Source organism: Ylistrum balloti, unplaced genomic scaffold (assembly GCF_031769215.1).
Source record: "Ylistrum balloti isolate Yb309-2 unplaced genomic scaffold, AGI_CSIRO_Ybal_v1 Utg370540, whole genome shotgun sequence".
Lineage (NCBI taxonomy): Eukaryota > Metazoa > Mollusca > Bivalvia > Pectinida > Pectinidae > Ylistrum > Ylistrum balloti.
This window is the reverse complement of record NW_026782343.1, coordinates 188781-215927: the sequence shown is the minus strand read 5'-3', so window position 1 is coordinate 215927 and position 27147 is coordinate 188781. Positions and strand designations below refer to the sequence as shown.

Sequence of the window (27147 nt, the reverse complement as noted above, 5' to 3'; positions counted from 1 at the left end):
AGAGTGAGTCCACCACAATCGGTCAAGCTCACTTAAATTATAGCTGGTAGTAATATCTACCAGACAGGAAGTCTGGACATTGGTCAAAGCTTGTCCTGTCTTATACTGTAGAGGGTAGTACCATCCACCAGACAGGAAGTCTAGACAATGGTCAAAGCTTGTCCTGTCTTATACTGTAGAGGGTAGTACCATCCACCAGACAACAGTTCTAGACATTGGTCAAAGCTTGCCCTGTCTTATACTGTAGAGGGTAGTACCATCCACCAGACAGGAAGTCTAGGCATTGGTCAAAGCTTGTCCTGTCTTATACTGTAGAGGGTAGTACCATCCACCAGACAGGAAGTCTAGACATTGGTCAAAGCTTGTCCTGTCTTATACTGTAGAGGGTAGTACCATCCACCAGACAGGAAGTCTAGACATTGGTCAAAGCTTGTCCTGTCTTATACTGTAGAGGGTAGTACCATCCACCAGACAGGAAGTCTAGACATTGGTCAAAGCTTGTCCTGTCTTATACTGTAGAGGGTAGTACCATCCACCAGACAGGAAGTCTAGACATTGGTCAAAGCTTGTCCTGTCTTATACTGTAGAGGGTAGTACCATCCACCAGACAGGAAGTCTAGACATTGGTCAAAGCTTGTCCTGTCTTATACTGTAGAGGGTAGTACCATCCACCAGACAGGAAGTCTAGACATTGGTCAAAGCTTGTCCTGTCTTATACTGTAGAGGGTAGTACCATCCACCAGACAACAGTTCTAGACATTGGTCAAAGCTTGTCCTGTCTTATACTGTAGAGGGTAGTACCATCCACCAGACAACAGTTCTAGACATTGGTCAAAGCTTGTCCTGTCTTATACTGTAGAGGGTAGTACCATCCACCAGACAGGAAGTCTAGACATTGGTCAAAGCTTGTCCTGTCTTATACTGTAGAGGGTAGTACCATCCACCAGACAGGAAGTCTAGACATTGGTCAAAGCTTGTCCTGTCTTATACTGTAGAGGGTAGTACCATCCACCAGACAACAGTTCTAGACATTGGTCAAAGCTTGTCCTGTCTTATACTGTAGAGGGTAGTAACAACATATTCATATTTAGAAAATTATTTTGCTGTTTTATTGACTTTAAAGCTGTATTCTACTAAATAAGTGTAAAGCTCAGCCAAAGTCATTTTTACGGAGAATACTCGTTTCAGTCCTCAACTTTGGAAAATAGATTGACTTTTAAAACAAAATTAGTTTTCAGTAAAAACGATGAGACAGTTTAAAGACATTCAATTTAATTATAGTTTCTAGTTTTACTCGGAACTCAATTAATGTGTTTCACACAACCCAGGCATACAAATAAACAATTTAAATTTCATCCGCAGTACAGCCAACTCAATCAGGGTATATTTAACATCAAAGCCACCATGTGTAACTCCATTATAATGTTAACTCATTCATTGTTTTGCCAATTTTATTTTCGTTGCTTTTATTACTAATCTTCTTCCACAAATGTCAATGAAAATATTCAAACATTTTGATCATTGCCATTTCACCCTTTGAAATTGTAAATGATGCTTATACATAGTTATCCTGAAATGAAGGAGTTAAGAGTAATGTGACTAAAATCATATAGTTTGTATGTACATCACAGTGTAGTGAAAATACTACATCTCTTCTCTCACACGTCAGCTCTAGGTCAACTTTCCAAGGTCATGGGGTCAGAGTTCAGGAAACAACATTGTTTCTTAATGCACTAATTACAAAACTTACAATATAAAATAGTTTAAATCTGTAGCATGTATAGAAAATTCTATAAATATCGATACAAATCTGGTGTTTATCAGTCACAAATTATAGAATTTGTATAACCCTGAATGTTGATTAGTTCAGTATATATTTAGTGATTTCTGTTACATATTGTGAAATATGTTCAGACTCCATCATATATACAAATTATAAAAAAGACAACAATCTGTATGGCGGTAAAAAATAGATCAAAGGGAGGTAATCCAAGGAAATATCAATATAAATATGATGATAGCAAAATACATTTGTTAGATATGAAAATACGAAATGTTTTGCCATGGCTGATTAGATACAATGTATTATGCAATTTATTTCTTAATCTAAATTCATTAATGCATGTAAAAGTTGACTATAAATTTTATAAATGATGTTTTTCATTCATTAGACCTGTCACATACTCAAAACACATCAACTAGACATGTTATATACTCAAAATACATCTACTAGACCTGTTACATACTCAAAACGCATCTACTACACCTGTAACATACTCAAAACACATCAACTACACCTGTTACATACTAATAACACATCACCTAGACATGTTACATACTCAAAACACATCTTCTAGACATGCTACATACTCAAAACACATCTTCTAGATCTGTAACATACTCAAAACACATCTACTAGACCTGTTACATACTCAAAACACATCTACTAGACCTGTTACATACTCAAAACACATCTACTAGACCTGTTACATACTCAAAACTCATGTACTAGACCTGTTACATACTCAAAACACATCTACTAGACCTTTTATATACTCAAAACACATCAACTAGACATGTTACATACTCAAAATACATCTTCTAGACATGCTACATACTCAAAACACATTTACTAGACCTGTTACATACTCAAAACACATCAACTACACCTGTAACATACTCAAAACACATCAACTAGACCTGTTATATACTCAAAACTCATGTACTAGACCTGTTACATACTCAAAACACATCTACTAGACCTTTTATATACTCAAAACACATCAACTAGACATGTTACATACTCAAAATACATCTTCTAGACATGCTACATACTCAAAACACATTTACTAGACCTGTTACATACTCAAAACACATCAACTACACCTGTAACATACTCAAAACACATCAACTAGACCTGTTACATACTCATAACACATCACCTAGACATGTTACATACTCAAAACACATCTACTAGACCTGTAACATACTCAAAATACATCTACTACACCTGTTATATACTCAAGACACATTTACTACACCTGTTATAAATTCAAAACACAGCAGTATATATCTGAAAATACATTTGTAAGTAACCAGTGTCTATATGTGATTGTATCCATAGATACATGTACCCTGTTGTTAAGATGTAATCAATTTACCTGAGTTACTTTAACAACATATTAAATAATTACAATTTCAAGGTAAGGAGTACCATTTTTGGATTATTTAACAAATTAAATACACACACACACGCACATGCAAATGCATGCACACACACACCATAACACACACACACACACCATCACACACACACACACACACACCCACACACACACACACACACAGAGTTGAAGAATACTTCAAAATTAAACATTTTTAATATCATTTTTAAAATCTAAGGGTTCCTTTCTGAATTAATGAATCTTTCTTAGCCTCGTTACTTTCTCATGATAAAATTGAAAGTTCATGGTAAGCTACTACATAGGTTAAAGAAAAAAACCAACAAATCAGACCATTAACAAGAGTGAAATGGAGTCAAACTGTCATCACTGAAGTTAGGGTGAAAATTATTATCATGTTAGAGGGAAAATTATCACCAATTTAAGCTAAACTCTCACCATTGCATCTGTTTTTGTTTAACATGAAATATTTGTTTACATTTTTTGTTGTTTCCTTGCTTAGATAAATCAAAAAAATTAATACCAAATCAAACTTCAGATGAAAATTTTACATGTAAATTTAAATTTGGTATCCAGCATAGTTTTCAACTTTAAAATGGTGTTCAGGTTTGAACCATGAAAGAGAGACAAACATTTCATGTTATACAGTGTGCTGCCATTTGATTGTTTTGATCTTTGATTGAATCATCACTCTAAGATCACAGATAATGCTGCAGGATTCTGTTTCAGTCACAAGCCTTGTCTTTTGAAAATTTGGAAGTTGGACGTAATGACTCCAAAAATTAACAAATATCAAAAGATGAAAATTAAGGGCACTATGTCAGTTCGTATGTTAAGATGAATCTATATCGGAGTCTGACCCTGAATCAGATTCGGAATCGGACACTTCTATTGGAGGACAGTGCCTGTATGAACACTTTGCTGGACAGTCAAACGGACATTCTTTGGAATTTAGGGGTTTTCTTTGGTAATATTCTTCCTTTACAAATTCATTGTACTGTAGATATTCCTGGAGAGGTTCAGGCAGAGGGAGGTCACTGACCTTGGCAGGGGCATGAGTTCCCATTAATTTGAATATCCGTGCACGACACAGTTGCTTAAGAGTCTGTGGAGTTGAAGCCTCTTTCTGAAGCCAATTGAATATATCTGGTCGACGATAAATAGACACTGGCCACATCTGTTTTTGCAACCATTCCTCATTTAAAGATAAAGGATTAAGTGCCACTAAAAATTTTATAATCCGTACCAGTTTTTCCTCTACAGCCATGTACATATACGACGATCCTTTGTCCTTTTTTATAGTACAGCCATGACGTATCAAAGTCAGTGCACTCTCTGTGGCATGTAATTTGATAGCCTGTTGAAGGGGTGTTTCCTTCCATTTATATCTTTTGTCCACTTTATACCCGTTTTTCAATAAAATTTTCACCATGGCAGCATTATGGTTTTCTATAGCGACTGACATGGCAGTAACTCCAGCATTACTTTTCGCATGGATTTTGGCTCCATTTTCCACCAGTAACTCTGTAATATCATACCGACAGTACGCCACAGCGAAGTGTAATGCATTCAGACCAGCGTCCGTCTTTGTCTGCAGCTTACATAGTGAACTTATCAGTACCTCACAGATATCCCTATTGTCCATCTGAATGGCTCTGAAACACAAAACAAGGATCACATTTAAGCCTGTGTACAACAGGTATATACTTGGTGTCTGATTAATTCTGTATTTCAAGAGAGAGCTGACTAACGATCTATTTGACATTGCACATGGAAGTCCAGAGAAACTGGTAGTTGAGCAAGACAGTTTCATCCTTTCAAATAAAAATATTAATGAAATATTGATTTCTCTTAGAACAAATTAAAGCTGAACACCAAGTAGCAGTAGATAAAACATATTACAGGGAATTCCCACATAGGGATGACCAAGCACAGTCACATAAGTACATAAATTTCATACATATTGTACAATAATATCACTTGGATCTATTAATTACAAAGTCTGCAAATATAACTCACAGATAAAAATGTCCTTAAGGTTGTGACTATATTTCATCAGTATAAACGTATTGTGTTATATTGATTTTATTTGTGTAAAAATTCATATTGAAGAATTCATTTCCATGCATATTCATATTCTTCTATCAGACACAACTGTCCAACACACAATAAAAGTACACTGACTTACTTGATGAGTGGAGTCTCATTACTGTTCTCTAAGGACAATCTCCGGAGGTTAACATCTCCTCCTGCTCTTATTAACAGCTGACAGATCTCTGTGGACTCTGTGAGAACAGCACGGAACAAAGGGGAACAACCTAGTAAGGTAAACAACTGACAATGAAAAGATTGACACATCAGTGTCCATTGCAATTTATATCTACATATATTCCATCTTATTATCTGTATGGAGTTATCTCCCTTTACACAATATTGAATAACCAGATTTGGAGAAATATATAGGGATTGGGGTTATTAAAGGAATTTGTTGACATTTCAATATTAGTAGATAGGGGTGGGCTAAATACCAGGACTTACTGATTGATTAATAATGAAATTAAGATATGACAAAATTTGATATATTCATGTGTCCATTCAGTGAGTCAACTACATATGTCATCAAATAACCAGTGAAATAGATGTGTGATTAAGACATTTTTAGTGTTTTGAGCTCTTCTACAAAGTTGATTGAGTTTCAGAAGCATTTACCCCTAAGAAAGATAATTTATTAGTTGAACAGAGAATAACAAAAGAACCTACCTGATTCTTTATCTACTGTGTTGACCTCACATTGTGTTTTCCCATTAAGCAGATATTCTACCATTTTAACATTGCCATTCTTGGTTGCCAACCTACAAAAAACAGTACGAGCTTTTAATAACAGCAAGGAATTATAGGGTATATACATAATATAAATGTGTTATAAATCACTCACTTGATTTGAAATAAAACAACACTGAAATTTTCACTAAAAAATGCATAAGTAATGTCTAGAAACACCTCCCAATATGATGAAAATTGAAGCTTATTTACCATATTGCCCGCTTGCCCTTGGTCGTCTCATCATTGATGTTGGCTGGAGTGGGTTTAGCCTTCAACAGCAGCCGTACCATCTCCTCATCATTCATCTCTGCAGCAATCAGAAGTGGAGTAGGCAGGACAGGGTCCTCTGTATCTCGCATGTTTACATCCACCACACGCTCCTTTATCATTCGTTTCACATTTTTGTGGTCTCCAGCACGTATAAAGTCCACAAACTCCTTAGCAACTGGTGCCAATGACGGACGCTTCTTCATCATTTTTTGTAGCTCAGGGTTAGTAGTGGTCAGACAATTATTGGGCATGGCTCCATTTTCTTTGGTCTGGGAATCAGACCTTCTTTTCACTGTTCTGTTTTTACAGGATTTAACCCGTCTCTGAGAAGATAAGTAAGAATATACATCCTTTGTTCTGTTCACCTCACCACGACCAGGCAAGGCTTTTGGTTTCCTGAAACGAAATAACTCACTTATTACTCACTTTCATTATTCTTGATTCTTGTATATAAGTTGGCATCACGTTTTGGAAATTTTGATTTCTTTGATTACTAAACAGGCTTTATCAGAATTTTTGGATTCTCTGTCTAAATAACATCATATATTACTTAGCTATTATGCAAGATAGTAGATTTCTTGGGAATATTGGGCATTGCTACAGAATAATTGTTTCTTGCTGAAAAGTTGTATAATGGATATGAGGACTGTATAGAACAGATCAGGAAAAATCTACATGCATTCAAGAAATGATGATGGTATTTACAGTTATTTGACCTGTACATTCCGATGTGACCAATTACAGATCAACTTGTTTGACAACGGGATTCCAGTCTACATCCCAAAATGTTCCTACCTTTAAAAAGATGACCGCTAGAGTAATAAATGATTATCAGTGTAACTGTACCAGATAAAAAAATCAAATCTTGTTTAAATTTTCCATTCAACCAAGCTGTCAAGCAAATGTGGTTTACAGTTTAAAGACAAGGTAGGTACACATGTTTTCTACATATCTAACCCATGTGATATACCTGTGTTACACTATTTAACTGCTAACAATGTTTTCCTTTACTGTGAAATCATACATATTCATGGAGATCAAATTTTATGGTTTTTCAAATATGCTTTATTTCTTACACAGTTGATTAAGTTGTGAGATAGTACTCAGGAAAGCCACTGATGCAAAGAATGTGTATCAGTTTTTATATATCTAAGTAAACAACTTTTTAAAATTTTAAAAACCAGTGCCTTGGACTCAACCTTTCATTGTCAACTCTTACATAGCTGGACACTATAACAGACATGAAGTTAAACCTCGGCACCAGCCCCTGTGTATTACATTGTTGGACACTATAACAGACATGTAGTAAAACCTCGGCACCAGCCCCTGTGTATTACATTGTTGGACACTATAACAGACATGTAGTAAAACCTCAGCACCAGCCCCTGTGTATTACATTGTTGGACACTATAACAGACATGTAGTAAAACCTCAGCACCAGCCCCTGTGTATTTCATTGTTGGACACTATAACAGACATGTAGTAAAACCTCAGCACCAGTCTCCTGTGTATTACATTGTTGGACACTATAACAGACATGTAGTAAAACCTCAGCACCAGTCTCCTGTGTATTACATTGTTGGACACTATAACAGACATGTAATAAAACCTCAGCACCAGTCTCCTGTGTATTACATTGTTGGACACTATAACAGACATGTAGTAAAACCTCAGCACCAGTCTCCTGTGTATTACATTGTTGGACACTATAACAGACATGTAGTAAAACCTCAGCACCAGCCCCTGTGTATTACATTGTTGGACACTATAACAGACATGTAATAAAACCTCAGCACCAGTCTCAGACACACAAAATTATACAAAAATAACTCTAAAGTGATAAACATCTTAAACATCAAAATATCAAAATTTGAAATATGAAATGGTCATACATGGTTTAATTGGTGATAAAACTCTAAAACTGTAAGATAAACAACTCACATGACAGGAACATGTTATTACAGCATTCAATTCCATCTACCTGTCAATAACTTGTTTACAGATTTTATACCAGGTACATATAGATTCCATATGCTCTTATGGTGGAATAGGTTGATAAGATGTTATCAACTGAAGTGATTTACAAATTAGATTTAAAAACTAGTAATGAAATGAATGTATACTCAGCGGAACAGATCAAGGATATATGCTGTTAGGAGTTAAAATTAAGTAATGTTAGCATCACTTCAACTTTGATGTTTTGAAAGCTTTTTCTAAGATCAGACATGATGTTGATATTTGGAAGGCTAATCATTTATACTATGTAAATATCATCAGTATTTATCATTAACTTACGAAAAAAGGAGCCCTGATTGACAAATTAAATATCTAACACAGACTAACAATAACAGGTAACAATTAGCTCTGATCAGACAACTACCTATCTACCACAGGTAACAATTAGTAATGATCAGACAACTACCTATCTACCACAGGTAACAAATAGCACTGATCAGACAACTACCTATCTACCACAGGTAACAATTAGTAATGGTCAGACAACTACCTATCTACCACAGGTAACAAATAGCACTGATCAGACAACTACCTATCTACCACAGGTAACAATTAGTACTGATCAGACAACTACCTATCTACCACAGGTAACAATTAGTACTGATCAGACAACTACCTATCTACCACAGGTAACAATTAGTAATGGTCAGACAACTACCTATCTACCACAGGTAACAATTAGTACTGATCAGACAACTACCTATCTACCACAGGTAACAATTAGTACTGGTCAGACAACTACCTATCTACCACAGGTAACAATTAGCACTGATCAGACAACTACCTATCTACCACAGGTAACAATTAGTACTGATCAGACAACTACCTATCTACCACAGGTAACAATTAGTACTGATTAGTACTGATCAGACAACTACCTATCTACCACAGGTAACAATTAGTACTGATCAGACAACTACCTATCTACCACAGGTAACAATTAGCTCTGATCAGACAACTACCTATCTACCACAGGTAACAATTAGCTCTGATCAGACAACTACCTATCTACCACAGGTAACAATTAGTACTGATCAGACAACTACCTATCTACCACAGGTAACAATTAGCTCTGATCAGACAACTACCTATCTACCACAGGTAACAATTAGTAATGATCAGACAACTACCTATCTACCACAGGTAACAATTAGTACTGATCAGACAACTACCTATCTACCACAGGTAACAATTAGTACTGATCAGACAACTACCTATCTACCACAGGTAACAATTAGTACTGATCAGACAACTACCTATCTACCACAGGTAACAATTAGTAATGGTCAGACAACTACCTATCTACCACAGGTAACAATTAGTACTGATCAGACAACTACCTATCTACCACAGGTAACAAATAGCACTGATCAGACAACTACCTATCTACCACAGGTAACAATTAGCTCTGATCAGACAACTACCTATCTATCACAGGTAACAATTAGCTCTGATCAGACAACTACCTATCTACCACAGGTATCAGACAACTACCTATCTACCACAGGTAACAATTAGTAATGATCAGACAACTACCTATCTACCACAGGTAACAATTAGTAATGATCAGACAACTACCTATCTACCACAGGTAACAAATAGCACTGATCAGACAACTACCTATCTACCACAGGTAACAAATAGTACTGATCAGACAACTACCTATCTACCACAGGTAACAATTAGTACTGATCAGACAACTACCTATCTACCACAGGTAGTAACAATTAGTACAAATAGCACTGATCAGACAACTACCTATCTACCACAGGTAACAATTAGTAATGATCAGACAACTACCTATCTACCACAGGTAACAATTAGTACTGATCAGACAACTACCTATCTACCACAGGTAACAAATAGCATCAGACAACTACCTATCTACCACAGGTAACATTAGCTGATCAGACAACTACCTATCTACCACAGGTAACAATTAGCTCTGATCAGACAACTACCTATCTACCACAGGTAACAATTAGTACTGATCAGACAACTACCTATCTACCACAGGTAACAATTAGCACTGATCAGACAACTACCTATCTACCACAGGTAACAATTAGCTCTGATCAGACAACTACCTATCTACCACAGAGTAACAAATAGTACTGATCAGACAACTACCTATCTACCACAGGTAACAATTAGTACTGATCAGACAACTACCTATCTACCACAGGTAACAATTAGTACTGATCAGACAACTACCTATCTACCACAGGTAACAATTAGTACTGATCAGACAACTACCTATCTACCACAGGTAACAATTAGCTCTGATCAGACAACTACCTATCTACCACAGGTAACAATTAGCTCTGATCAGACAACTACCTATCTACCACAGGTAACAATTAGTACTGATCAGACAACTACCTATCTACCACAGGTAACAATTAGTACTGATCAGACAACTACCTATCTACCACAGGTAACAAATAGTACTGATCAGACAACTACCTATCTACCACAGGTAACAAATAGCACTGATCAGACAACTACCTATCTACCACAGGTAACAATTAGTAATGATCAGACAACTACCTATCTACCACAGGTAACAATTAGCTCTGATCAGACAACTACCTATCTACCACAGGTAACAATTAGCTCTGATCAGACAACTACCTATCTACCACAGGTAACAATTAGCACTGATCAGACAACTACCTATCTACCACAGGTAACAATTAGCTCTGATCAGACAACTACCTATCTACCACAGGTAACAAATAGCTCTGATCAGACAACTACCTATCTATCACAGAGTAACAATTAGTACTGGTCAGACAACTACCTATCTACCACAGGTAACAATTAGTAATGGTCAGACAACTACCTATCTACCACAGGTAACAATTAGTAATGATCAGACAACTACCTATCTACCACAGGTAACAATTAGTAATGGTCAGACAACTACCTATCTACCACAGGTAACTATCACTACCTACAGGTAACAATTAGAAATGGTCAGACAACTACCTATCTACCACAGGTAACAATTAGTACTGATCAGACAACTACCTATCTACCACAGGTAACAATTAGTAATGGTCAGACAACTACCTATCTACCACAGGTAACAATTAGTAATGGTCAGACAACTACCTATCTACCACAGGTAACAATTAGCTCTGATCAGACAACTACCTATCTACCACAGGTAACAATTAGCTCTGATCAGACAACTACCTATCTACCACAGGTAACAATTAGTACTGATCAGACAACTACCTATCTACCACAGGTAACAATTAGTACTGATCAGACAACTACCTATCTACCACAGGTAACAATTAGCTCTGATCAGACAACTACCTATCTACCACAGGTAACAATTAGTACTGATCAGACAACTACCTATCTACCACAGGTAACAATTAGTACTGATCAGACAACTACCTATCTACCACAGGTAACAATTAGTACTGATCAGACAACTACCTATCTACCACAGGTAACAATTAGTAATGGTCAGACAACTACCTATCTACCACAGGTAACAATTAGCTCTGATCAGCTCTGGTCAGACAACTACCTATCTACCACAGGTAACAATTAGCTCTGATCAGACAACTACCTATCTACCACAGGTAACAAATAGCTCTGATCAGACAACTACCTATCTACCACAGGTAACAATTAGTACTGATCAGACAACTACCTATCTACCACAGGTAACAATTAGTACTGATCAGACAACTACCTATCTACCACAGGTAACAATTAGTACTGATCAGACAACTACCTATCTACCACAGGTAACAATTAGCTCTGATCAGACAACTACCTATCTACCACAGGTAACAATTAGTATCAGACTGATCAGACAACTACCTACCTATCTACCACAGGTAACAATTAGCTATGATCAGACAACTACCTATCTACCACAGGTAACAATTACCAGACAACTACCTATCTACCACAGGTAACAATTAGCAATGATCAGACAACTACCTATCTACCACAGGTAACAATTAGCAACTGATCAGACAACTACCTATCTACCACAGGTAACAATTAGCTCTGATCAGACAACTACCTATCTACCACAGGTAACAATTAGCTCTGATCAGACAACTACCTATCTACTACAGAGTAACAAAATTTGATACAACTGTCTTATTGGTGTATTCTTTGAGATGAAATTTATTGTAATTAAGATAGACAGACAGGTATTTAAAATACAGGTATCAGTAATTTATATGTATGTTTGGTTATGTTTAACACGAGCACACTCACATCATACAAATATATTGTTATTTATGTTCAGTGATATTAACATAGTGCTGTAATTATCCAAAATTAAGAAACTAAATTTCTTTTAAAAGGGCTACTACAATTCATTCATTTCACAGCTGGAGGTAGTTGATAACAAAATTTTTTACCAAATTATTCATATTTAAATCTGAACAAAAGTAGTGATAAAGTACATTTTATTGTGTAACAATCCAACAGATAAGTTTACAAGTGTATTCAGAATACCCTTTTTAAATGTTGACAGACGTATCTAGACTTTTAAAAGTTGTCCAAAGAATATTCAACACAGTTATGTATGTGTATTGTATGTATATTCGATAAACTGAACTTTCAATGTGTATAGGAATGCTTTAACAATAGGCCCAGATAAACAGTTCAGGTTTTAAAAAAGTACACACACACAACTGATTAAAATGTATAAACCTACTTATATTTTCTTTAAGACAAATGTATAGAGAATACATGGTCACTGTCTTATAATATAAGCTGTATTTTGATGAGGGTGAAGATTGACAAAACTGGTGAGCCTCTGGTGAGTCACTTTTGTCTTCCTGTCACGAACCGAAATACAGCTCATGTTTTTATTTACTGACCATGTATTCTATTTATCTTGCAACCATGACTGCAAATCAGACCATCATATCTTCGTATTTTGTTCAATCTTTGTTAACGTTGATTGACGGTATGCTGAATTTTGCCTGATGACGGACACCAGAATAATTGTTCCACACAGAAATAAATTTCCAAACTTCAACAGATACGACAGTGATTTTATGAAATTTCCTTCATAAACTAATTCATTATAACATATAAAATCACTTACTTCAACAGTTAATTATATCATTGAACGTGATTTTTATGTAAAATTCAGAAATTAATAGCATCAAATTCACGTACATGCTAAAATACAGCATTTTTCTGTCACTGCTGAATACAGCAAAATTATATGTGGCAGGCGTATTCTGATAGTGGCAGTGCCAGGCGAAGGATAAAAAATATAATACATCTTGCCTGTAGTTAACATGACAATGCAGAAATTATTGAAAAGTTTCAGATCTCCCTATCAATCATCAGCTTTGTGACTATATCCTACAATAGGCTGATGGTGCCGTTAACACAAAGCCTGTGACTTGTTTAGAGAGGCAAGCATCCTGTCTTTTTGTAAAACCGAGTTATCTGTTCTTGTGAGGAGGTATTGATTATTATGTCACTTGTTTGTGGTAACACCATAAAAATGTTTTTATAAATGTGATTTTCTTATCCAAACTAATGATTTAATGATCAATACTCACATGTACAAATAACACTGTATGGAATATATAGGTAAATTATTAATGATACAGCATTTGATGGAATTAATGGTAATTAAGCAACTCACAACATATGCAGATGGACTAATAGTGGAATAAAAAACGTGATAAAGGCATAATTCACTACAATCATTCATCAAACTGACAATGATAACTACAGTATGATATATAGTTTAAGATTTATCCCAACAAAACACCAGAGACCCAATATATTTTATGTTTACTCATTGTTTTATACTTACAACCTCATGTAGGCCACAGAAAGAAAAGTAACAACAAACTGAAGATGGAAAATTTCACAAATCCAACATCAACAAATAAAACACTTACTTGGTATATGTTGAGTGTGGTGGAGTGTTAGGTTGTTCAAAATGTTAGACCTGTATACCCACTTTTAAAAACCGATTACTAATGGAACATGTATTCACAAACACTTGTAAAATTATTCATGCAATATACTTTTATTAATTTTAACACAGCTTACGACAAAGTATCGAAGTAGTTGGTTAATGGGACGGCCAAGACAGCCCCTTCCCTATTGAGACACTTTAATCCTTAAGAAGTTGGCTGAAAGCCGAGGAATGAGAAGCTAAAATACCATTACTCAGCTATACAGTTTATAAACATTGTTTGATGACTTAGAATTAACCTGCTATAATAACTTCAAGTTCAGTTCATTGTCATAATCACATAAATTCACCGATAAATCCAATACACAGAATTAATTAATTCTTCCATTCATAAAATACTGTTTACCTCAACTGACCAGCTTGTCACGCGAGAATAAACATACAGCCTTATTATTGAATGTGGAATGAGAATGTATGGGGCCACCTGAAAAGACCCCTCGCGCGCTTACATCCGGGCCAACAAGAGTGATTAGTATAAGTTGACGTAACTTGTTTCGCAATTGTTGTAAAATAAATAAAGTTTATATTTATATTTATACCTGATAAATACAGTAACTTGAAATTGTTTTAAACATAATATATAGGTGTAGTTGTATCTGTGAAGAAATAATGTGAGTTTTCTGCTAATAGAAATTCATTATAATGCTGCATTGACCTTGAAAAACATCACAGGGATCAACAAATTCTGACCTAATGTTTAGGGGTGGGCTTATTACAGGACTATAGGCCCAAGGACCAACACACACATCCTGACTCAAAGTCTGGGGGTGGGCTTATTACAGGACTAAAGGCCCAAGAACTAACACACAAATCCTGACTCAAAGTCTGGGGGTGGTCTTATTAGAGGACAGTAGGCCCAAGGACCAACAAACAAATCCTGACTCAAAGTCCGGGGATGGGCTTATTACAGGGTTATATATAAACCCAGGGACCAACATATAGATCCTGATTCAAACTCAAGGGTGGGCTTATTGAAGGACAATGAAATAATGTTTATTTATTTTGCAGTTGTTGTAAAATAAAGTTTATTTATTGATTGATTTATTTACTTATAACCTTCATTTAAATTTCTATCTAACAGCAATATATATGGGTGGTCTTATTACCTAGCAAGGCTTATTATCAGATAAATATGATAGTGCCATGACCAACCTTCCTTTCATTATAGTGTTTCTTACAGCTGATGTATTTCATATACAGAGTATCTCTATACTATCTAGTTGAAGAAAGTTTAAATTAGATCTCTCTTTAAAAGATACACAATACACAGTACATGTTATGTATTTAGACATATGACGTGCATGTGAAATCTCATACATGTATGGTTATTGTGTGGGAGTTTCAGCCAACAGGGATATCAAACAACACAAGACTCTTTCACCTCACAACCTTTGAAATTCTTCTCTAGGATAATTGACACCTCAGGTTACCTCCAAGGTCATAATTTTGAGCAATCTTTTGCAGATTTAAACATAGTATTAGCCATTTACATTCTCAAGTAGTGACTTTTACAATTCTGTTTCAACTTTCTCAGGATACCTGCCACATCAAGTGTTGAATTAGTCCTGATTCCAATATTTGACAATTCAGGATTGGCTTGACACTGAAATTACTGTATCTCAATAGAAGTATATTTCTGTTGGTGATTAATAACAAAGTGTCAAAGAAATGAGTTTGGTAGTTTTAATAGAACATATATCCAATGTCATGATATACAATAAACTTTTTAGTTCAACTACAGACCTCAAACAAATTTAACATGATTAAAAGTCATTTAGATTGAAGCTTTCTAACGCTTGAGAACTGAAAGTATGACACAAACTACTTTGGCCATCAAAAGCATGTCTGGGCATTGAAGGTACCAGTAAATACTGGCTAGTGTGCTCTTTACAACAGGTATATAAAACACCTGTTCCTTACTACAAGTGTACCAATTATCTTTGTACTTGTTTTGTACCAAATATCTATGTACCTGTTTTGTATTACAGGTGTACCAAATATCTATGTACCTGTTCTGTATTACAGATGTACCAAATATCTGTGTATCTGTTCTGTATTACAGGTATAACAAACATCTGTGTACCTGTTTTGTACCAAATATCAGTGTAACTGTTTTGTACCAAATATCTGTGTACCTGTTTTGTATTACAGGTGTACCAAATATCTATGTACCTGTTCTGTATTACAGATGTACCAAATATCTGTGTACCTGTTCTGTATTACAGGTATAACAATCATCTGTGTACCTGTTTTGTACCAAATATCAGTGTAACTGTTTTGTACCAAATATCTGTGTACCTGTTTTGTACCAAATATCTGTGTACCTGTTTTGTACCAAATATCTGTGTACCTGTTTTGTACCAAATATCAGTGTACCTGTTTTGTACCAAATATCTGTGCACCTGTTATGAACTATACCCTCTTAACCAGTGGGAGATTTTCTTGTTTCATACTTTACATGCTCGTTGCACTTTCTGACAACAGTTAAAGTGATGTCACTGATGTGACCCAGAGGTCGAACAATAATGTCACACACATGATAAAACATTATGAGTAGTTTGTCTGAAATCTTGTTTGTCCCCAAATCAGAACATCCTGTGTTATCATCAAGTTAGAACTTAATCAGAAAAAATATTTAAAACATCAAGAGTATAATTCCATGTGATATTTATTGGCATGTACGCTAAAATCATATTATAAACAAAATTAATCACAGCATATGAAGCACCTGAGACACTGGCCTCATCACTATTCATCGCCAAGCCTCATATTTGACAACTTAATAATCTTTCTCCTAGGGTTAAAATCCCCCTTTCTCACCCTAAAGGAGGAGAAAGATTCTATTAGTCTAAGAACCAGACTAATTTATGATTCTATTATTCACACATCAGTCAGGTATTTTTCAGACAGTGTTATGGTACATGTATATAATCACTGGATACGAGAGAGGTTTAAGTGATACTCTCCGGATGACATACAAATGTCACATACTCTCCTCTGTAGAGTGCCTATCAAACAACCAGGATACAGATCAAAATAAGTTCTTTGTGATAATGTAATGCAATTCAACATCTAAAACATATTTGAATCATTAAAAAGTCTTTACTTGGAGTGTTGACAGGTTGTCCTTGAATATCAGCTCTCGTTTTTATCACCAATATCGACTATAAAACAGATATTTATTATTGATCGAAGGACACAACACTTCTCTCTGTATCTAATCAACATGACAGTGTAATGTCTCTGTGAACAATCACACTATGTTTATTTTGTTGGGCTCATTATAAAACATGCCTAACAGAAGAGTGCTTTGGTGCCGTAATAAAGAAGGATAGAGTAGTTTATATTTTGTACTATTTAGATACGCATTGTCCTTGTGTACCTACCAACACTGTTTATGACAGAATTATACACACATGTACCATTATTCTGTCAGGGTTTCTAAAAGAATCTTGTAGATCACTAGGGCCTACACAACTAAAACATTACATTTCTGTTCCACACAGAAGTAGTGTGTACTTTACACTCCACAATGAGGTGTGACAGATGTCCAATAAAAAAATTACATCTGCAGTTTTGTAAAAAAAAAATCAGTAGATTGCTGAACTAGCCTTATCTCTGAAGGACATCATCTATTAAAGACAAATATTTAAGTTATATAAAGTGTTTTTATTGCAGAGAACACTATACTCCAAATTTTGAGGCAAAGAGAAAAGCTTACTTATAAATAATATATAACAAGAAAGGGTTTAAGCAAATACTTCAATCTTCAATGAATACAAGTTCAAAAACAGACCAGGACTTCAGACACTTCAATACAATGCCAATGAGATTTTTTCATGCCTTTTTTCCTTCAATCATTTTCGTCAATTTGAGGAAGATTGAATGAAATTCTCACTCTCTTAAAACCAAAAGAGAGTTCACCATGTAGTGATGTTTCTTAGATCATATAATACATATTGTTTCTTTACTAGATTAATTTTCCTGTCAACAGTCCTGATCATTTTGAAGTAGTCTCTGGTAGCTCAGGTGACTACCTGAAAAAGTATCTTGCCTATAAGGACACAAAAAAGATAGCACAGCTTACAGAAATAATCAGTTTAGCACTTTCAAATGGTGACCCCGTACTTTTCTATACAGAAATCAGTGGTTTAGTTGCCACATTGTGACCCTGTAGTTTTAATAAAAAATCACATTTAAAAATGCAAAGCACATATCTAATGCAAACTAATGAATCATGAAAAGTTTAATGTGATGGTCGATATTTTGTTTGGTTTCAATTTATTTATGTATTTTTTCTAACAGATGTCAGGAAAAAAGCATATATATGGAATACATTTTTTTTGAGGGTATCCATTTCATCGAAATCTATTTCAATTATTCATTTCATGAAGTGTTTATGTAAAATTACTAGAAATCTACGTGTATAGAGTGATTTTGACATGATCATGTCCACACTGTGTATGTACTATAGAACCACTGGTACAAGTGTAATGATTAGATATTGCTGGTCTTTGCGTATACTGATATTCCTTTACAGATACAGAAAACAGTAAATAAAGTATCAATTCAGTGTCAGCAACTATCGGGAGCTCTATATCTGTGATATTTTTGTTTAAACCTTTCAACATAATTCACACTGTATATTTCCTCGTTATCCTGTTATAATATTACAACATATTACTGCACCAGATATTTTAATGTGAAATTTGGAGATCAGTACAAAATGCAAATTTCCTTTTTATTTCTCTCTAGTAGAATAAAGTCTTTGCCAAAAGTCTACTAAAGCTTTTATAAGATCAAGTTTCCAATCTTTACATGGCTAACGTTGATCCATTCCTGAATTAAAGACATATGTATATATCTACTTATGTATTTCTCCATGAAAATTCAAGGTTTAATATTACATTGCAAAAATAATGTCCCAATACTAAAGTATAGTCAAAGTAGAAAAATAAAGTGTTAATATACTGATTAATACCATTGTACCACAGTATTGTACCAAACTACCAGTACAAATGTATTGTACAAAAGTCCCAACAAGGGGATATAATAAGTACATGTACCATAATCAAGCAGCTGCTGTGCATATATCCTAACATTATACCAGAACATAATACATCTGGAAGTCCTAATATGTTTGCCTCAATAATATAAAGAGATATAGTATGTTATTAAGTATATCAGATAGAAAAACACTTACCTACTGTCACCCATGTTGACCTAAACGTTAAGCTGAGAAGATGTGATCTGTTGTTTGTCGAAAATCCCTGATATTATGTATTTATACAAGGGACACATCAATCCAATCATAAGGTGTCTGACATAATGCTTTCACCAATTGTTTATTGGTTGATTTGAGATATACAGCGATCTATGGCGACAGATCTACTGTTTACCATAATATTACCTATATGATATACTAACTCCTTATCCCAATAAACTGTCCATTCAAGGTAAGCTTTTGAAAACACTTGGGGCGTAAATAACAAAGCATGTCAACAACACAGATCAAAGATAGCCCATAAGCAATGAGGCGGACAACAATCGGACCAGTGTTCTCTACAATCGCTTCGTACCTATCCAATATCACAGGTGACAGGGAATAGTGAAAGTAATTCCAGCCTATCATCAGATTGTTTCTATTGCTCTACACAGTTCCTGGCCCCTAATGGTACTTATGTGGTGCTAGGCAATAAAAGGAATGACAATATGAAATATAACACTTGTGTATTCACAACCTAAGTACTTCTTTATCAGTTACATTACTCATTGTCAGATCGTGTGTTCCTCCATTGTCTGAGGTGTTACTTTGTACTGATTTATTTATACTTAAAAAGATTGAGGACAAACACTGTTCATCAAGTATAACAAAACCTCCATGTTATGTCAGACAATCTGAGTACATGTACTATGTAAATATCAATGCATGAGGATTAGTGTGTGGAATTCAAACTGACCATCACTTTAACACACAACGTGAAAACTCTTCAATCAACACAAAGTATCATGCTTTCTAAAATATTGGTTTTTTTTCTTTTTCTTAATAAGTGGTTGGGATTATGAAGCTTAATTGAAACTATAAAAATCTGCAGACAACTTTAAGTCTATATTTTCATGAAAGTTATCAATACTGAGATACACTTACAGCGTTAACAGTCACAGCTCATTTCAAAACATTTCTAATGTAACTTTAAATTGAGTATGTTATAATCAGACTTATTTCTTCAAAACATAGTTTGAAAACATAGGAAAAAAATTAATACTGAGCCAGAATTAAAAGTTGAACAATTCTTACCTTGAGGAAATCAATTACATTTTGCTCTAAATACATGTATTGATAAAATAGTTAGCAAGCATTTATATCACCTTGATGTTAATAAGCAATATTAATATTTCTAGTGACTACAGAAGTTTGTTTCACTTTAACGTTGGCTGTTGGTCAATAAAGTATGATGAAATAGAAAGATATCACTGTCATCTATCATGTTTACAAAAATGTAAAGTTTATATGTGGAAATGACATTTTGACAGGTGTTCAATATGTCAAACAAAATATGTTGATCAAATCAATAATAATATTCAAACCTCATACAATCACTCCATAGGATCTATAACGCTCAAGAGATCATCACTCTGTAGGATCTGTATCGCTCAAGAGATCATCACTCTGTAGGATCTATATTGCTCAAAGAGATCATCACTCTGTAGGATCTATATCGCTCAAGAGATCATCACTCTGTAGGATCTGTATCGCTCAAGAGATCATCACTCTGTAGGATCTATATCGCTCAAGAGATCATCACTCTGTAGGATCTGTAACGCTCAAGAGATCATCACTCTTTAGGATCTATAACACTCAAGAGATCATCACTCTGTAGGATCTATAATGCTCAAGAGTTCATCACTCCGTAGGATCTATAACGCTCAAGAGATCATCACTATGTAGGATCTATAATGCTCAAGAGATCATCACTCTGTAGGATCTATAATGCTAAAGAGATCATCACTCTGTAGGATCTATAATGCTCAAGAGATCATCACTCTGTAGGAACTATAACGCTCAAGAGATCATCACTCTGTAGGATCCTATGCACTTCCCTTTTCCAGGGCAGGAGTTGACACTTCTCTTACTGGTATTGTAAAATAATTATAAACAAAAGAGCTAAACATGTGTAGTGTACACCATCTTAAGGAGTAAACTTCACTGTCATATAGTGTGATATATATTGGTGTGGTATATATGTTGTATCTGTGATATAGTGTCCTAAAGTGTGATATATATTGGTGTGATATATATGTTATATTTGTGATATAGTGTCCTAAAGTGTGATATATATTGGTGTGGTATTTTGTTATATTTATGATATAGTGTCCTGGGGTATGATTTATATACTGGTTTAGGTTGACATTTGTTTTGTAGATTTGTCACACTGTTTTATAGCTACTCTAGCACTTAGTGATTAGTATTTGTACCGAACTGTAGATAATGATATACTGTCCTAGGGTTAGATTTACATTGATTTGCAAAACAGTCCTATCATATTATTTATAATTTATATTGTAGAGTGGTGACTGTTCTATGCTGTGATTGATATTGGTATCATAGTTTAACTATCCACACACCTGTTAAATGTATGTGGTATCCTGGTAATACACAGTAGGACCAAACATTTTTACATTACACCAGATTTTAGGTGTAATACATAGCAATCTTCAAGCATTAATATAACACCCTGAACGGTGTCCTCTTTCATCTTATTTCCATACATCAATACAGGTTATCTTGGGTTTAGAGGTAATGAATGTTGATAAGGCAAACTAGGCATGACTTGGTCATCCATACCTGTGATTAATTGCTCTTAGATATGAAATATTGGTCTGTAAAAACAGGTACCAGAATACAAGATTACAAAGATTACAGATGTTGATCAATTCAATTCTTGCACCTGTGCTTTTTGGCGTTTTCCTGCTATGTTGTGGTAATTATAAGAGTCACCTGCTTTGTTTAAAAGTAATATTGAAATTGTGTAGATAACATCAGACTGAAGATAATAGTTTGAATTGGACTACTGTAGAGCTTCTCGTGAAACACATAAACTTAATAGCTTTACAAAGTGACATCATTACAGAGTTTAGTCCTAGTTCTATCCCACATTAAGACATTTTGACAGACAAGCAGATGTATGGGGTAGAGCCTCCATGTCAGATCACTGTCTATCAAAATATCAAACGTCTGGTGCAGGAGTCAGGGGAAAGTTAAGACTGTTGTTTTCTTGGAACTTCCATACGGGAGAGTGCACATTGTAGAAGTATATTTGTAAACCTGTTTTTGACAAACATATATTTTGAAACGCCAGATTTGGAGCTTACACTTTCTTTTAGACAAACTAGACTTAAAAACAAATATAAATGTTGAAAAATACAAAAAAATACATGTTGTTAAAGTATGAACCATGTAAATTGGGAAAGACTTGACACTAGCATGCAAGTCGTCAGAACACAGGACAAAAGTGCAGTCCAACTGTGTGCCTAACTTAACATCTGTATATTGTTTTTTTTTTTTTTTTATACACATGCAAGCAGATGCTATACATAAATAGTAAGAGCACTGCAGGGTGGGGGTCCTCCCACGCCAACAGCAAAAACAATAATTATCTAAACAAAATGTCACCAAGAAAGTTCAATTCAATGACTGTATAATTAAATCTACCAAGTTTGAAATGAAAGTGATGGAGAGGATAGCTGCAGATCAAAAAAATAATTGAAAAGGACAATGACTCTTCTAAAACCTTTTTGAGTCAAAATGCCCAGGGTAGAGGTAGTGCCAATATGTTTTGATGACGGAACATACAAAATTTAAGAAGGGTAAGAAACTGTTAGACGAGATCCCCTCCAAACCTGACAAATCAAATTACCAAAATCAGACAAAGTAATTACTACAATACTATATGTTTATGACGTGTGTGTTTGGGAGAGAGGAGGTGTTTCAATCAGATTTCAGAACATGATCAACAAGGTATTTAATAGGATTTAATAGTAATAATAATGGACACAGGCTTAGAGCCTCTATGTCCATATCGTACATAAACAGTTTTTCCAGTGTTTGTCTAACATGACTTCAAACTCTAATACAGTTTTTGCATTAACAGCAACAGGCATGAAAACATCATGTATTTTTCTGGCGAGTACTTATTACCACTAAATATTAACAAAACTCATTAACAAAACAAAAGTTTAAATGATCAACAACAGGCTATTATGGCCATCTGTTTATCATGGAGATTATCAACTGTTTTAAAGTCAAATACAGTACGAAGGCAATAAATATCAAAGCAAGAGACTACATGTAATGAGGAGCCAGGGTGTTCGAATCAACATTCCTACTAGTCCGAAAGGGTTCTTCTGATGTATCCACGATTTTATTTTGCCTTGGTCGCGGACGATTCCATGACAAATGTAATATTGCTGAGACAGGCAGAAATTTCGGACTACATTCCTACATTAAGAAAGAGGATGGAATTAATTTACCATGAATGCATCCATTCTATTTAATCTGTTATTAAAAATAATAAAAAGTAAACTTTTGCTATACAACAGCTTATGTACGATACTCAAGATCAAAATTGATTTTATGTGTACACTGTGTGTAATGCCAGGTAGGGCCCCTGTAGGATGTGAATCCAAATTCGATAATGCCTACCGACACCATGGCATACGGATTCTTCAAACATAATGATACATAATAATCAATTGACGGTTATCAGACAGGAAGCGTTACGTAGACAGTGCACACGAAGTACAAGCTACACTTACCATGTCGCCTTTTTCGCGCTCACTTCAGCGTCCCTGGCAATACTTTCACAATTCTATCTCCAAGATGGGAGAGCTCCGGACACTTTCTCTGCATCTTAAACGGATTCGAAGCTCAGCAGGGACACTAGTTGATTTTTTTCTTATTCTTTTTATATTTTTTTCTGACATTGTTTTACTTTCTTTTTTTTTCTTTTTTTGTGTGTTTTTTTTTAAATATTTTTTTCTAATAATGTGTACTAGCAGCAGAGAAAATGCTCCTGTCCAACTTTTTTTTTATATTTGATAACACACAATCAATCTGTTCGAATGTTGTCCAGTACTTTCGTGTTTTGTAGTGGTATATCTTCTCCAAAGTAACGTTGAAAAATAAATGGATATACATCTAATCCTAATTGATATTCAATATATCTGTCTGAATATCATTTCTTAGATGATATTATCACACAATATCTGTGATAAGCTTGATCAAACATTTAGATCACATTTGGCATCCCTTGATTGTTTAACTGAACATTGTTACTGGCTAAATGTACACAATATTTTACCGTTTTGTATTATTTCAATCCTTATTGTGTAATATGAAAAATGATCTTGCACCTATGTGAAAAATTAAGTTAGCACAGCTTGACACCAGAAGTTCAAAGCTAACTAGTTTTAAGTAGTTACCAGATAAACTATCAGTAAACGTTTAAAACTTGCAGGTCACTGCTCTGGCATCTTAGAATTTTCATATCAGAATCAAAGACAAGAAGCTCATGGATTTGTTTAAGAAATAAAAATCTCACCAGGGTATTACAGTTCTACCCAGTTTTAACTAAGTTGATGCGGCTCCTTTTAAAAACTTATGAAGGAGGTGCACCCCCACCAAACATTTGAAGTTAGGTTTTTCTATAAATAACAATAATTAAAATTATAGCTATACTGCATATGTCAGCAATTAGGTGATATAATATACAAAACTTTGTGAGGACACCTACATTTTGTACATGTAGAACATATATGTATATATTTTTATATGACAAAAACCTGCTAAATACCAATCCAAATATAAAGAATATATTTACCTGAGATGAAATCTGATGAAATTTCAAAAAGATGTCTTGAAAGTTAAACTATCCTCTTAATTCTTTTGAAATACATTTGTATATAAAAAGGAAACTTTCATATCTAATTAATTAGATTTTTTTAATCTTTTTTTTTTAATAATATAAATGAAATCAGCTATCAATTCCAATCTTGAAGACCAAGGGTACAGTGCCATAATCATAGTGTTTTTTTAAACTCAGAAGTGATGATTAGTTCAATTTTCAGGTCATGAACAATATACACTATATTCCTTCCTGCCTATAAGTTTTGACACATTCCTCTCTCCTGCAACTGTATCACTCTCCTTACTAATTCAGCTATTAAGTAATTTTACATAGAATTTCATGAGGGAAAAACAATTTCTGAAATAATTTCCCTTAAGGCAGTGGCCTTGTGGTTATATGAAAGTCAGATCCACTGTTTATACAAAATTTAGACATCTTCTTCATGGGATGCTTCAGACCAAATATGGACAATATCCTGGGCAGAAGAAGGATTCTGAAGAACTTATTACATTTCACTATTAGGCTTTATACCTCTCGCTACAGGGAGTACAAATCCAGACACGCTTAAGACCAAAAAGGGATAGAAATTAAAGAGTTTTCTCTATTTCCCCCATTGGTACCTACTACTTCCACCTTAGTGGGACCAGGACCCACTGTCTACTCAAAATTGATTCTTCTTCAATCAAGAATGCTTCAGATAAAACTTAGATAGAGAGGAGACATTCCTTATACAAGAAATATTTGATCTATTTTTCCTCTCGGGTCCTCCTAATCCAGGGTGAAGACATCCACTGTATATACCAAAAAGTATTTTTCTCTGTTTTCCCTATGGGCCCGTGCCATGCATACACATTTATGGTATTACTGATTTTTAGGAAAAATGTTGGCGCACAACATATGTCATGGCATGGCATGAGTGTATCTGTGTTTTGGACCAGGTGAGCTGAAAATACAAAGGACAAGTATAACACATTCTAAAAGATACTTTACTACATAACTGTATGTCAATGAAACAGGACGTTAACTTAGCTGGAATTTGAAACCTGCACTTAAAAAGAGGTTTATTCTGATGACCTGAGACACAGATCATTGTAATCAACTTAGTCAAGTTCTAAAACATTCATCCTTCAATAAAGTACTCAACCTGAAGGACAAAATTGCTTGAAATGGAAATTTTAACTACCTCCAGTCGAGTCCACAGACCAGTTCCATTCATCCACAGGAGGCCCATCATGTACCATGGTGGCTATCTCACTGAACAACACACCACAGGAGGCCCATCATGTACCATCTCACTGAACAACACACCACAGGAGGCCCATCATGTACCATGGTGGCTCACTGAACAACACACCACAGGAGGCCCATCATGTACCAACACACCACAGGAGGTGGCTATCTCACTGAACAACACACCACAGGAGGCCCATCATGTACCATGGTGGCTATCTCACTGAACAACACACCACAGGAGGCCCATCATGTACCATCTCACTGAACAACACACCGTAGGAGGCCCATCATGTACCATGGTGGCTATCTCACTGAACAACACACCACTGGAGGCCCATCATGTACCATCTCACTGAACAACACACCACAGGAGGCCCATCATGTACCATGGTGACTATCTCACTGAACAACACCCCACTGGAGGCCCATCATGTACCATGGTGGCTATCTCACTGAACACCACACCACAGGAGGCCCATCATGTACCATCTCACTGAACAACACACCACAGGAGGCCTATCATGTACCATCTCACTGAACAACACACCACTGGAGGCCCATCATGTACCATGGTGGCTATCTCACTGAACAACACACCACAGGAGGCCCATCATGTACCATCTCACTGAACAACACACCACAGGAGGCCCATCATGTACCATCTCACTGAACAACACACCACAGGAGGCCCATCATGTACCATCTCACTGAACAACACACCACA

The 27147-nt window shown here is 35.2% G+C and overlaps 1 protein-coding gene across 1 annotated transcript; it reads right to left on the bottom strand.

The window, feature by feature from the left end:
* Positions 1-4000: 4000 nt before the first annotated feature.
* Positions 4001-26431, bottom strand: LOC132556032 (putative ankyrin repeat protein RF_0381). Its single transcript, XM_060220423.1, has 6 exons — positions 26374-26431; positions 25992-26133; positions 6216-6671; positions 5943-6034; positions 5371-5500; positions 4001-4837 (listed from the first exon to the last, which is right to left on the bottom strand). Exons 1-6 carry the CDS (start codon positions 26429-26431, stop codon positions 4015-4017), a joined length of 1701 nt encoding a protein of 566 aa, XP_060076406.1. The 3' UTR covers positions 4001-4014.
* Between the last annotated feature and the right edge of the window lie 716 nt (positions 26432-27147).

What these genes read in the sequence shown, in the direction of transcription:
- LOC132556032 (XM_060220423.1), bottom strand. Translation starts at nt 26,431, where the DNA reads ATGGTACATGATGGGCCTCCTGTGGATGAATGGAACTGGTCTGTGGAC. An exon ending in GTCTGTGGACTCGACTGGAG is followed by an intron (nt 26,134 to 26,373) that starts GTAGTTAAAATT and finishes TTGTATTTTCAG; the next exon opens with CTCACCTGGTCCAAAACACA. An exon ending in CACAGTAGATAAAGAATCAG is followed by an intron (nt 5,501 to 5,942) that starts GTAGGTTCTTTT and finishes TTACCTTACTAG; the next exon opens with GTTGTTCCCCTTTGTTCCGT.